This window comes from Mixia osmundae (genome assembly GCF_000708205.1).
Source record: "Mixia osmundae IAM 14324 unplaced genomic scaffold scaffold_6, whole genome shotgun sequence".
Lineage (NCBI taxonomy): Eukaryota > Fungi > Basidiomycota > Mixiomycetes > Mixiales > Mixiaceae > Mixia > Mixia osmundae.
In genome coordinates this window covers 705,165-717,806 of record NW_014575558.1, presented here as the reverse complement: position 1 = coordinate 717,806, position 12,642 = coordinate 705,165, and the positions used below count along the sequence as shown (strand labels likewise).

Genomic DNA, 12,642 nt, shown 5'->3' with positions numbered 1-12,642 from the left:
ACGCCAGGCCCGGTAGAGCCGTATTTGTGTGACTCTCCTAAGTATCTAACCCCTAGATTACCGAAGGCTATTTGCCACGTATGCGCCCCAAATTGACAAGCTATCGTGCGAATGACTGTCTGAATCATCGAGTGAGACATCTGGCTACTGCGGGGCGTCCGGGCAGGCAGGGTAGGCATCTGGCACTGCTGATGGCCGACTAATAGTGCCGTCGGACCATTTGCACATTCGTCCGTGTGTAAGGCTGGCAAAGTCAGCTTGGCATGAGGTATCGATGGATTCGCAATCGCGCAAATCCCCTGCACATGGCATGTAACTTTAACAAAGTCATAAAAGGTAAGCATTGGACAGTCATACAAGTGGTTCGCTGTGAGAAGAGTAGTCCGCAGTGTCCTGACATCGCATTGCGAGGATCACAGATCATAGTGACCGTTTCAGAGACGAGCCTTGCAGGTGCAGCTACTCCACTATAAGTCTCTTGACATTCGCAACCTGATCGTATGTTAATACGCACCTTTGCGCAGCTGGACCTCGAAACGACGGCGTAAAACCACATGACAGCAGTCTTGCATAAGTCTCGCAGCGAGAGGATCGCCAGAAGGAATTCCTGTGACCTATGAAGCGCGAATGTCATTCGCGCACAAGATGTGCAGAGACTAGCGTACAGCGAGCCTGACGTCTGCTTCCATGACCCAATTGACCCTGCTAGGATCCATCTCTTGTGGACGAGCGCGACATCTGAGGGGAGGAGTGCAACTACTGGGTACTGTTAGACTTGCCATGCCCAGCCTAGCATACTGACCACATGCAGCTCGGGACATCTTCGGGCCTGTTTGAGATCAAGGTGAGGTAGCCTTCGTACGCCGATGTACCAAGCTCTAGGTCCAGAGTGAACGGATGATCATAGAGCTTTTTGCTGGCGCAGGTCAGACGACAAACTTCGGTTTCGAGGCAAAATAACCTCGTAGCGACGGCGGGATGTGGCCCTGCCACGATTGGGCGAGTCTGGCAAACAAGAAGACAGACCAAGAGCCATATCAACATTGCTATGAGAGAAGGTATGCTGCAGAGAAGAGCGACAAAGCCGGATGAATGGTAGCCACGATGAAATTTATTCATCGTAACCTTCGCGCGTCGGAAATTATCGTACGTTTTAGATGTCAGACTTTGTCAAGGAGCAATCTTCCATTTCAGCCACACATCTGCTGTTCCCTGACCATCAAGCTAGATTGGCGCATGTGCACATGCGTCAGGCTCGGGTCTGGGTCGAACACTGGTCGATCCATCTGGCCACCTGCATTGTCTGTTCTTGAGCGTGGTGCCGAACTCTACCTGGCAGGTGTCGGTTTCGTATTCACATGCCGTCATATCCCCTGCACTTGGTCAAGAAGATCGTCTGTGAACAGGATTGGACGTGCTCACAGGCTGTGCGCTCCGAGAAGAGCAAGCCACAGTGCCTAGACCCCGCGAGGATGGGGTCGCAGACCATTGTCACGTATTGCTGAGACATTACGGCGGGCGTGTCTGTCAGCTAATCAGTGCGTGTCTGACCGTCATGTTGCTGTGAACCGACCCTTAAACCGCTGAATGTCAAAATGGCGGCGAAGGAAAATTCGGCAGCAATCGTCTATGAGTCTCTGGGCGAGAAGATCACCGGATAAAATCTTTCGGACCTGCCATGTTACAGCTGTTGTCAGCCATACATTGGCCATAGTGCAGTCTCCGCACAGTGAGCCTTCGGTCTGCTTCCAGGAGCCAATCGATCCTGCTAGGATCCAGAGGTTGCGGATAAGCTCGGCATTTCAGGGGCGGCGTGCAGCTTAGTCCGAGTGTTAGATCGAGAAAGCTTGTCTTGTGGGCGATGCGTACATCGCGCAATTCTGCACTCTGCTTCTTGGAGACGTGATGAGATCCATGTGACCTCTATAATGTGGAGCTTCGAGTTCCAATTCGATATTGAAGGGATGGCCTTGTTCCCGCTTGCTGGCACAAGTCATGCGGCAGTATGTTTGCTGCAGGCAGAATAGCCGCGAGGATGTGACGGTATCCAGCCAGGCTGCTGCTGCTGACAGTGGAGACGCCAGCAAACAAACGACCAGCCATAGCATGTTCGCAGTGAGGGGGTAAAGAGGCGTTGCACAGCAGCAGCAGCAGGCCGACAGGAGTTCATCTGAGGTTGAGCGATGACGGCATTTGCAATGTGAATTACATGCGCCCTCCGCTCTTCAGCGGGAGAGGTTAGGGATACTTATCGGTCGGATGAAGGTTAATAGTCGGCATCATCACTCCGGACGGCTGCGAATCCGATCATGTCATCTTGTCGTCGAGTTCAGCACGGGGTGCAGATGTCGAGACTGCACTCACGCGTGTAGTCGAGATAGATACACAATCGTCTGAGAAGCGCATTGCCATATATTGCGACTCGTAAGGGTGACCTGTTGTTTTAACATCAGTCCGCCGAATCGACTTCGTCATGGCTTCACTTGCTTCCTGAAGAACGTGCAACGCTGACCGGCTGTGGGCGTACGAGGGCAGGGTATGAGTATGTCTTCGAGTCTCAGTTCGAAAGTATGCATCCCAATGTCGAAGCGTATATTGCGACCAAACGGAACGCCCTGAGGAAACACGAGAAGCGATGCTGCGCTGTCGTACACCGAGCCCGGATGTAGTCGAGTAAGGAGTTGAATCGAACTGCTCGGTAAGTAGACGAGGTATGCGCCAGTATCGATAAGCCCGGGAGAAAATACTTCCAGCTCTGGCCAGATCAGTCTTGCTGCCCGCATGCCTTCTCCTGCTGTATCATCGCGACGTAGCCAGGTGACAGTACCTAGTGCATAGCGATAATTGGGAGCACCAAAGCTCAAGAGTTTGCCGAGGACTATTGTAGCCACAGCCAGACTGATTCGGCCTTCAGCTTGTGCGCCAAGCACGAAAGGCTGCAAACCAGCGGGCGCGATTTGTGATTGGCCTTCGAGAAGCTCTTGCATGGCCTGGCCGGTTCTCAAGCCTAATATACCCGAAGCGCCGCCGAGCCTGCTTTCGTTAGATGGCGAATGTAGCACGAATGGTACCCGCCTCACACGCTACTCCAGGACTGCGATGGTTCATCTATTGCAACGAGAAAGGTATTGAACGGTCGGGTCGGCGGAGGCCATTGCCGCTTATCTGATCTTGAACAATCCATCCGTGTATAGGCTGGGTTGAGGCGTATCTGACGGTATAAGGTATAGTCGTATTGATCGTCGAGCTTGACTTGACAAAACAGGCTGAGGGCAAAATACCCGCTACGATGAAAGCACTGCCGACATCGATGGCCATCGTATATGCAGTCTTGCCTATCGTCATTGGAACGGTGAAGAGCATTTGCTCGCCAAGACGTTGCGCGCTAAATTTCCGGCTCGGTCAGCAGGGCAGTGTCATGGGCTCGTATGGCTCACGACATGCGCCATTCGAGATCATTTGCATGACTTTGTGACAGTATGCTGTAAATGATGCATAGCAGCGCAAACCACATCGTGTCGAGTTGGCCCCAAATGCAGAGTTAAAGAATGAGCCTGAGATGTGAGGAGTCGCAGGACACAATTGCTCGAAGAGTCCGACAGGGGCGCATTATGGATGTTACACATCGGGGACAATCTTGGAAAGGCCGCTCGGAAAAGAATGACCGAAGAAGCGACTTTCTCAAATCGCGCCGATCTTATGACCTCATTGCCCTTATAATGTCCTTGCCTGTCACACTGCGCAAACCTGTCTGGCCTTCTCCTTTCCACGTCTTCGCTCCCTTGACTCCGATCTCTTCGTCATTCTGCCCTCCTTCGCCGCTGCGTCGTTGCCATGGCATCTCATTGCCACGTTGCGACCAGCAACTCTGATAGATTTGCTCTCGTCCCTACTGAAGTTTGTCGAAACCATGAAATACACACTAGCGATCGTTGGTGCACTTTTCTCACTTGTGTCAGCTCTGCCAGCAGAGACGACGACAGCTTTGAGCGAGCGTGCGCCCGATATCGCCCAGCAAGCCGGTCCTCAAAAGTGGGGCGATGCAGTAGGCAACACACACTGCTATTTGCGTGCCGATCTCGATAAAACAAGTCAGCCTGCTCTGTTTGACTTCACTGCCGATTGGAGTCATAATCGCCAGACCTACAACTATATAAACAGTATGCCGTACCGTAAGGGATGAGCAAAACTGATCGGAGCACCTGCAGTCTATACAGACTCCTGGGGTCAGTTTCCGGCGGTCAAGCTGCTCACAGGACCGGATCGCAACTTTGCCAAATTCGACGGTATGCAAGCCACCTACGAGACTTCAACAAACTGACCCCTCACGTAGTGTCCCACTCGAACAAGTATGGCACATGGCGCTGGGTCATCGCTGCCATCTATCATACAGACAAGAATCAGCTCACGTTCGACGTCGATCTCGTGAATACGGAGATTTACGGCTCGCAGTAAGCACTTCTCTTTTGTTTCAGGCCGGGCTGAGCACAGTCCGGCTAGCCTCAAGGCGTGCTGCTCGTTCGGAGTCACTTGCGCGGATGAGAACGGCGTTCAGCAGGATGTGGCCAAGGACTGCGCTTGCTTGAAACAAGATTGATGCGACCGAATGCATATCTCGCTCTGGTCACCTGCCTACGTCTTGCTGATCCCGCCGCGATCTGTATGGTCCTCGTCGTGCCGCAGCACGCTCGGAACCAGACTCCAAGGACGACAAACTTTGTTCGACGTGCTCGCCCGCGGCCTGCTGCAGTACACGAGCTTCGGCAACGGTGACTGCAACCTCGTCGTCCTTGTCCCCCACGCCGCCACGTCGTCACCATGGCATCTTGTTGCCATATTGCGGCCTGACTTTCGGCTTTGCCTCTCTTCCAGCCAACGAATGAAGGTCACAGCAGCTGTGGTCGGTCTGCTCTGCACACTTGTGTCAGCTTTGCCGGCAGAGACGACGAAGACTCTGAGCGAGCGTGCACCCGATATCACTGAGCGAGACGGCTCGCAGAGATGGGGCGGCACAGTAGGCAACACACACTGCTATTTGCTTGCCGATCTCAACAACACAAGTCAGCCTGCTCTGTATGATTTCACTCTTGACTGGAGCTATAGTCGCCAGACCTACGCCGACATAAACAGTAGGCCGTAATCATCAAAGGGGACAAGTTTCAACATAGTTGTCGCAGTCTATACAGACTCTTGGGGCCAGTTCCCTGCAGTGGAATTGCTCTCAGCAATTGACCGCACTTTTTCCAAATTCGACGGTACGCGAGAAGCTCAAGTGATTGATGACATTGACTTTGCATGCCAGTGTCGCATTCGAACGAGTATGGCACATGGCGATGGGTCATCGCTGTCATCTGCTACTTCGAAGACGGCCGTCTCAGATTCGATGTCGACTTCAAAGAGACGGAGATTTACGGCTCGCGGTAAGCACTTGCTTCTCCTTTAGGCTATGCTGAGCACGCCCGCACTAGTCTCAAGAAGTGCTGCTCATTCGGAGTTACTTGTGCGGATGCAAATGGCATCCAGCAGGATATAGGCAAGGAATGTGCCTGCTTGAAATAAGCACAATGCGCCCGATTGCAAGCATTGCTCCTGAGACCTTCCTGCACTCATGCTCTGAGACTACGACGATTCGCGGCTCGAGCCCGATCTCGAGCGCTGACCGCCAATCAGAGCGCATCATCGCGACTATGTGCGTACGGTTCGCAATGCCGCACCGCTTGATGTTGAGATGCATGCAATCTGTAAATGCGACAAAGCCGCTATGTGCGAAAGCTGAGTTCTGCTCAGCCCATGCAGCTTTTCCTCGCTCGCGGAGTGCTGCAGCGTTTGGCGATGACTGTTAACCCCGTCGTGCTTGTCTCCCCGAACACTCCGTGGTCGCCAGGGCATCTGGTCGCTATGTCGCAGCAAGCCGACTCGGATGCGTTTCTCTTGCACATCCGCTGCAATCTGCCAAAACCATGAAGATCACCTCAGCTGTAGTCGCTTTGCTCTTCACGCTAGTGTCAGCGTTGCCAGCAGAGTCGGCGACGGCTCTGAGCGAACGCGCACCCGATGTCGCTAAAGCAGTCGGTCCGCCACAATGGGGTAACAAAGTTGGCAACACGCGCTGTTACCTGCGTGCCGATCTCGACAAGACGAGTCAGCCTGCCCTATTCGATTTTGCTATCGACTGGAACTATGACCGCCAATTCTACGAAGATATCTTCAGTCAGCTTTTGCCCTATGGAAACCTTTCCCCGTATCTGACGGCTCTCGCAGTCTACACAGATTCGTGGGGTCAATTCCCGGCAGTCAAAGAGCTCATTACTGGTCCTCGTCACTTTGCCAAATTCGATGGTATGCAAGTGCGCTGCTACAGAGTTGACAGCATTGACGATTTGGTAGTGTCGCATTCGAACAAGTATGGCACATGGCGCTGGGTTATTGCTGCCATCTACTATACAGACCACGGTCAGCTAACGTTCGACGTCGACTTCGAGAAGACGGAGGTCTACGGCTCGCAGTAAGTGCGCTTGCTGTCATCCTCGGCCGCGCTGAGAGAGCCGCGGCCAGTTTGAAGGCTTGCTGCTCGTTCGGAGTCACCTGTGCGGATGCGGATGGTATCCAGCAGGATATTGGCAAGGAATGTGCCTGCCTGAAATGATTTTTGACACGCCGAGATGCATACTTCGCGTTTGCTGCCCATCCGCGCCTCTATTGTAAGACTACTCGCTGATTGATCATCGTCTGCGACCCTTTCCTCGAGTGTGAATGCAGCGGGTTCGGGCGGTAGTTTGATTACATGTGGAGCAGATTGGCAACAAAGCTGTCGTGCCGAGAGCCTCACAGGTAGGCGCGAGAGCTGCTGAGAGCATCCGTCTGCTTTCCTGCTGACAGGCACAGCGTGTGAAGATCCTTCGGTGAGACGATGTCTGACGGATGAGCCGGCCGGAGCGAGATCGTTGGCCAACTTGTACAGGCTATCGAAAATAGTAGCCACTGATGGTGTCGCTCGAGGTAATGTTGAGATATCTGCTGCTCCTTGTTTGCGCGGGGTGTGCTGATTGATGAAGGGAGCTCTGTTGCGGTACATCTTAGCGTGTGCCATAGACAGCTAGCGGTCTGGAGGCCAAGATGAATGAGCCGCTTGTAGGGCCGCTTGCTTGGCTTGCTTGCATCGACGCGCCGACTTCACGTGCCTTCGTGCCTGGCTGCACCCAGCCTCAATGGCTCTGCGAATGCCCGGCTCACAAGCCGAACGGGATGCCGATCCTTCCATCAAGACGAGCTCGGCGTCGTCGGATCAGCAGCCACGCCGAAGAGAGCAAGATGGCATCGACACCGGCGTGCTCAGACAGCTCGCCAGAGCGGAGCTCACTCAGATCCTCGACAGCGTGTGCTCCCTATCCCTTTGCACCTACGACAGAAGCTCATTGCAAGCTCCAGATCATTGGTGCAAAGACACTGGTGCTTGATCCGTCGCTGGCCGGCCCGCTTGGCTTGGTCGTCGACGTTTCCTCTCTGAAAGCAAGCCTGCTCGATTTCAGCAATGGCGAGACTGACTCCCGAGCAGGAGCACGGCGTGGACAAGCTCTTCTGGCTCGAGGCGGGCGCGCTAAGCCAAGCCCAGAAGAATATCGTCTACCTTTGCCGTCCACAACGCAAGTGGACGGAGATCATCGCAGGTACATCTCGCCATCTCATCTATCCCCATCCGTTCGGATCCAATTAGCCCCTCCTCGCCTGCCGTGCGCAATACTTTGCTTGGAGCGTGGTCAGTAAAGATCCGTAGATCGAGCAGGCTCCTCGCAAACTGTTCAGCGTGATGCTACTCGTGCAACTCGACGCGCTTGCATACACGACGAGCCCCAACATGCAGCCTTTCTGGTGCATCTGCTGACACGTATGAATCAGATCAGATCAAAGCAGGCGCCTCGGACACCAGTCTGTCGGCCTCACAGCGCCACACTTACACTGTCCTCTTCACGCCCCGGATAACGCAGACCTGCGTTGCACAGCTCCAGCAATTCGGCGTATACGGCAATCTGACCGTTCGCGCTTTCCCGCTCGGCCTCGTTCCTCTCGAACATGATTTGCTCAGTCTCGAAGTGTCGGGCGCAGCAGGCTACAAGAACATCTTTCTCGTGTGTTCCCTGGGGCTCTGCGTCAATGTATGCTCAATGGCCGTTCAGGAACAAGATCGCACTGCAGTGTTTGACCTTGCCAACGCGATGATGACGCTGCAGCAAGCCTTCGGATTTGCGCCCCGGATCGTCGGCATCGGCGAAGCTTCACGTGTAGGCAGGACCGCGTGTCTGACCGTCTGCATGCTCACAGCTCATGCAGAAATTGGCGGATCTGCTGTTCAGACTTCGAAATGAGATGCCGGTTGAGTCTGGCTCGATACACGCTGGAGCGCTCGATTCGTTTGTCCTGATAGATCGTCAGGTCGACATGGTCACGCCGCTGTGCACGCAGCTCACGTACGAAGGCCTAGTGGACGAGTGTATTGGTGTTCGCTACGGTCCGCCCCTGTCTTTTCCGGCTAAATGTAGGATCTGAGTGGGCAAGCAGGTCATGTCGAGGTGTCTGCAAATCTGGACAATAACGACGCAGCCGCAGCACAGGGGATCGGCGCATCGACATCTGCTGCTGCGACACTTCCGTCTGTTAACAAGAAGCGCAAGTATGCGCTCAGCAACGCAGATGGTCTGTTCTCTGACCTACGAGATCGCAATTTCGCTGTCGTCGGCGGTATCCTCAATAGAGTCGCAAAACGTATCAATACAGACTACGAAGGACGCCATCAGGCAAAAACGGTGACTCAGATACGAGACTTTGTCGGCAAGCTTAGCTCGCTTCAAGCCGAGCATCAATCCTTGCGTCTCCGTCCGTCCCTCTGTCGGGCGTCAGCTCTGGGCTGGGCTGATATTGCAGGCAGATACGCATCTGACTGAGCAGATCATGTCGACCACAATGAGCGACGATTTCAGTGTCGCTCTAGAGATCCAACAAAGTGCGAGCTAAGTGACGTAACACAAGCCGCTAGCTAACAAGATAGCAGATATCCTCGCCGGTCTTGAGCTGGGCCAGCAAGAGCAAGCAATCCGAAAGATGATCGATCAAGGCCACGGCTTCATGTCAGTCATCCGGCTACTCTGCATCTATTCGCAAGTCAACGGTGGTATCAAGGCAAAAGCCCTCGAGGGCTTCAAGCGGTCGATCTTGCAAGCATATGGATTCGAGTTTTTGCCCTTCCTGATCAATCTCGAGCGTCTCGGCCTACTCGTCCGCACTATACCCACACGATCCCCTTTTCAGCAAGCAAGGAAGCCGCTCAGGCTGATCGTCGATGATGTCGACGAAGCCGAGCCAAACGATCCAGCGTATGCCTATAGTGGCTATGCGCCTCTGAGCGTAAGACTTATACAGTCTGCAATCGGAGGACGAGGTGCCACGATACAAGGCTGGAAAGGGCTCGAAGATCTCACAAAGGTTTTGCCCGGTCCCCCTTTCGAAGCTGTCAATCAGGCAGAAGAGCAAGCGAGACTTAGAAGTGAGTCGCTTTCCGGATCAGACGCTCGAGCTAATGCATGATTGCGGCAGCACCCGCTCTCGCGAAAAAGACGCCGATGACTGCAATCTGCTTTGTCGGCGGTTGCACTTTTGCGGAGGTGTCTGCTATCCGCTTCCTAGCCGCTGCAAACCCTCGACGCAAGCTGATCATCATCACCACTGGCATCGTCACTGGCTCAAGCTTGATGAATGCTCTGGGTCCTCAGCTACGCAAGCGAACGTGACGTTGTGGCCTCTCCGATTGTCCGACATGCCCTAGCTACCGATCTGCCATTGGTGTCTGGGGCGGTACTGCACGCATACACCCACATATGCGCTGTCAATGACGCCGTATGCAAGCGCTGCTTCTTACTGAACGGGGACGCAACTTCGCCTATCGGCTGCACAGACCGCTGCCTTCGGCTCGAGCCGCAACAGGCTGCACCAAGCAAACTCAGGCAGCTGAACTGTCTACAGCTTGACAGCGGAGTCGGAAACGACGGACTGCACACGCCCACCCGCTGTACGAATGTGAAGGCACGATACCCACTTTGTCTTCAGGGACAGTAGAATGGTGCAAGTCGACGGCTCAGCTCAGGCATACACGCTACAATAAAAGATCGTATAGGGGTTTGACGGCAGGTTATGCTGCGAATATGGCGAATACGACGAAGTAAGGTGCAGGCAACACCATGCTGACATTTCACCGATATTTGTATCAATTTTGCTGCGGTAACCTCATAGCGTTGTACGCGCATTCTATGCTGGCTTGCAGCGCAAAGCATGTGCTTCATTCAGGATGCCGTCCAGGCCGCGTACATCGCAATGAAATATCTGTATGACTTGACATACGCGAGCCCTGCTACGCGCGCTAAGCGATCATAGCTGATCGTGCGCTGGTGAATTCTGGTCGCACAAGGCAAAACCCAATTTACGCGTCTTTCTACCCACAATCCGGCGTTGTAACTTTGCGCCTACCAAAACTGAAGGTACATAAGCCCGCCTGTTTGTCTGCTTCCTCCCAAGAATGTACATCGCGAGAAGCCGACGTCGAATTCGTGGTGCAGATGAGAACAGAGGCGGCTGCAAGTCATCATTTATCGTGTTGGGGCGATACAAGGCAGGAAGGCGGTCATGCCTGGACGGGGCTGCATCTGGTGCATGTCTTGACAGGTTGGCTTGGGGGAACTGGCCGAAGGCTGTATGGCACAGGTGGCGTGAATACTGGTCCATGTCGGGCGCTCGCACGGGCAGACCATTGATTGGGCGGCCGATCATTGACGGGGCTGGGTCTACAATCGTGGACTCGCGCAGTCTGGTGGGACAAGCAAGATTTGGTATGCTCGGAATGGGGTCACGCTATGCGATTGGCGGGCAACATCTGCGTCAGTCAGGCAAGTCTTGGAACGTCGAGCCAGGCTGTCGGGGGATGAGCTGGGTTCATCACCGGCCCAACTTGGCAGCGTGCCGGCCTTGTCGGGCTTCACCGGGAGGCGGGGGAAGCAATCGTGATGGGACGGTCGGCTCGGACGAAGTTGCACGCCAAGACAGGCTTAGGAGAGGAGGAGTCTCTGGGCGAGGTATCAGGCAGGCAGCGAGCCACTCATCCTCCTCGCAGATTTCGAAGCGAGTCTCAGTACAGTCAGCTCGAGCTGAATATATGCTGGCAGGGCACTCTCTGACTTGCTTGCCAGTCTTGTACTCATACACTATAGATTTACAGGCTGCTATCTTGCGCGTTGGCTTGAAGTGATCTTTCTGCTGAAACGCTATGAGCATAGCGCTATTCCTATCTCGTCCTACGCCAGCGAATATGAAGGCTTCTGCAGTCAACATCGCTCGGATCGCGACGACGGTCTACCGCGCTCGATACAGCTTCATAGCAATGCAACGCCTAGGCGACTCATGCGCTATCGGTTCCCTGGCAACGGGCGCTTGCATGACCATATTCAAGTGTATGGGCTCGGCGTCGAGACACCACCTCGCACGTTTTGCTACGAATCCTCGCTGCTGATCGGACTTGCTCGAACGCAGTAGGAGACGACACAGCGACAATGAACTTCAATTTGATTTCTCACCTTGTCGGCCTGCTCGCTTTGACGGCGTTCAGTATCGCCTCGCCCCTCAACATGAATTCGCTTGCTAAACGCAATTACCACATCTACACATGCACCCTGACGGCGCATGCGGGTCCGGTCAGCGCCCGGTTTGACTTTGGCATGGTCATCAACGATGGGTGGGGCATGATTTCACGGCGCGAGAAGCTCAGCTCATCTCCCGCCGCGACAGCTACCTGGCCCTACCGACGTGTAGAGAGGCTGGAGCGTACATCGGCTCGTCAGACATGGGCATTATACCTCAGACTTGGTACCAGCTCGACTGTATGGTCCGCTATCATCGTCTCAGGCCTTTTGCTGAACAGCTTTACGGACAGACAATAATCACTATGGCAATACCTTCAGTCTAAGGCTCAATCTGGATAAAAAGTTTCTTGCGCTGGATACGTACGCATTTGCAGGTCCTTCGGCAGATCATCACGGATCGGCGGACGTGTATGTTCACTTCGTATAGGGGGCCGAAGACTGTCTGACGCGACGCAGCCGACTTGTCTGTAATGATCAAGTTATCAAGCGGGTCGAGAATCCTCATCCTACGCAGCGCTAGTGTGGCTTGGCAGCGCTTTCGCCAGATGCATATATACCTTGTTGCTGACAGAGAAGCGCTGCAACGTCAGCTCTGTCACTATTTGCTACGGTTGCAGAGCCTGTGGCGACATCGTGCATCATGTTGACGTTGATTCGAGTCCATCGACCTCGAAAGTAGCGTGCTGTCACAGACAGAAATGCGTTCAGCGGCAGCTCCTGCTGAAGTCTACACGATCCTCGTACCCGTCTTGCTCACACTGACCGGCCACCAGCCAATGACTCCTTGAGCTGTGCCAGCATGGAGTCCCTGGCAACAGCAGCGACGACCGGCAGCCAAGCAACGGCGGGGACTTGCATAAGTCTCAGCCTCTCGACCCACATTTGCTCCTCATCTCGTTGCTCCGTTGCTACCGCTCGAGTCCTTTGATCCAGCGTTAGTCAGAAGACAGTCCATCGAAGA

General features: G+C 54.2%; 8 protein-coding genes across 8 annotated transcripts; 4 read left to right on the top strand and 4 right to left on the bottom strand.

The window, feature by feature from the left end:
• Nucleotides 1–144: 144 nt before the first annotated feature.
• On the bottom strand, nucleotides 145–2,108 carry L969DRAFT_50573 (uncharacterized protein; the record flags this gene model as incomplete). The annotated part of the gene is made up of 10 exons (XM_014712063.1): nucleotides 145–299; nucleotides 358–459; nucleotides 515–614; nucleotides 666–756; nucleotides 803–916; nucleotides 1,295–1,373; nucleotides 1,423–1,524; nucleotides 1,574–1,673; nucleotides 1,729–1,819; nucleotides 1,870–2,108. The coding sequence occupies 10 exons, from the start codon at nucleotides 2,106–2,108 to the stop codon at nucleotides 145–147; spliced, it is 1,173 nt and encodes a 390-aa protein (XP_014567549.1).
• A 158-nt stretch (nucleotides 2,109–2,266) lies between these two features.
• Nucleotides 2,267–2,987, bottom strand: L969DRAFT_95129 (uncharacterized protein; the record flags this gene model as incomplete). Its single annotated transcript, XM_014712062.1, has 3 exons — nucleotides 2,267–2,316; nucleotides 2,365–2,435; nucleotides 2,488–2,987. 3 exons carry the CDS (start codon nucleotides 2,985–2,987, stop codon nucleotides 2,267–2,269), a joined length of 621 nt encoding a protein of 206 aa, XP_014567548.1.
• Nucleotides 2,988–3,910: 923 nt separating this feature from the next.
• On the top strand, nucleotides 3,911–5,559 carry L969DRAFT_49876 (uncharacterized protein; the record flags this gene model as incomplete). The annotated part of the gene is made up of 8 exons (XM_014712061.1): nucleotides 3,911–4,160; nucleotides 4,209–4,286; nucleotides 4,334–4,451; nucleotides 4,501–4,561; nucleotides 4,751–5,129; nucleotides 5,178–5,255; nucleotides 5,303–5,420; nucleotides 5,469–5,559. The coding sequence occupies 8 exons, from the start codon at nucleotides 3,911–3,913 to the stop codon at nucleotides 5,557–5,559; spliced, it is 1,173 nt and encodes a 390-aa protein (XP_014567547.1).
• A 401-nt stretch (nucleotides 5,560–5,960) lies between these two features.
• On the top strand, nucleotides 5,961–6,509 carry L969DRAFT_49966 (uncharacterized protein; the record flags this gene model as incomplete). Its single annotated transcript, XM_014712060.1, has 1 exon — nucleotides 5,961–6,509. One exon carries the CDS (start codon nucleotides 5,961–5,963, stop codon nucleotides 6,507–6,509), a length of 549 nt encoding a protein of 182 aa, XP_014567546.1.
• L969DRAFT_499973 (uncharacterized protein) lies at nucleotides 6,230–7,161 on the bottom strand. The gene has a single exon (XM_014712059.1). The coding sequence runs from the start codon at nucleotides 7,088–7,090 to the stop codon at nucleotides 6,494–6,496; it is 597 nt and encodes a 198-aa protein (XP_014567545.1). The 5' UTR covers nucleotides 7,091–7,161; the 3' UTR covers nucleotides 6,230–6,493.
• A 47-nt stretch (nucleotides 7,162–7,208) lies between these two features.
• Nucleotides 7,209–9,782, top strand: L969DRAFT_95126 (uncharacterized protein; the record flags this gene model as incomplete). The annotated part of the gene is made up of 10 exons (XM_014712058.1): nucleotides 7,209–7,376; nucleotides 7,429–7,509; nucleotides 7,556–7,667; nucleotides 7,897–8,126; nucleotides 8,175–8,279; nucleotides 8,329–8,506; nucleotides 8,557–8,871; nucleotides 8,924–8,998; nucleotides 9,047–9,538; nucleotides 9,589–9,782. The coding sequence occupies 10 exons, from the start codon at nucleotides 7,209–7,211 to the stop codon at nucleotides 9,780–9,782; spliced, it is 1,950 nt and encodes a 649-aa protein (XP_014567544.1).
• Nucleotides 9,783–10,491: 709 nt separating this feature from the next.
• Nucleotides 10,492–11,347, bottom strand: L969DRAFT_88352 (uncharacterized protein). The gene has a single exon (XM_014712057.1). The coding sequence runs from the start codon at nucleotides 11,314–11,316 to the stop codon at nucleotides 10,981–10,983; it is 336 nt and encodes a 111-aa protein (XP_014567543.1). The 5' UTR covers nucleotides 11,317–11,347; the 3' UTR covers nucleotides 10,492–10,980.
• Nucleotides 11,348–11,722: 375 nt separating this feature from the next.
• L969DRAFT_88351 (uncharacterized protein) lies at nucleotides 11,723–12,219 on the top strand. The gene has a single exon (XM_014712056.1). It carries the CDS (start codon nucleotides 11,757–11,759, stop codon nucleotides 11,976–11,978), a length of 222 nt encoding a protein of 73 aa, XP_014567542.1. The 5' UTR covers nucleotides 11,723–11,756; the 3' UTR covers nucleotides 11,979–12,219.
• Nucleotides 12,220–12,642: the final 423 nt, after the last annotated feature.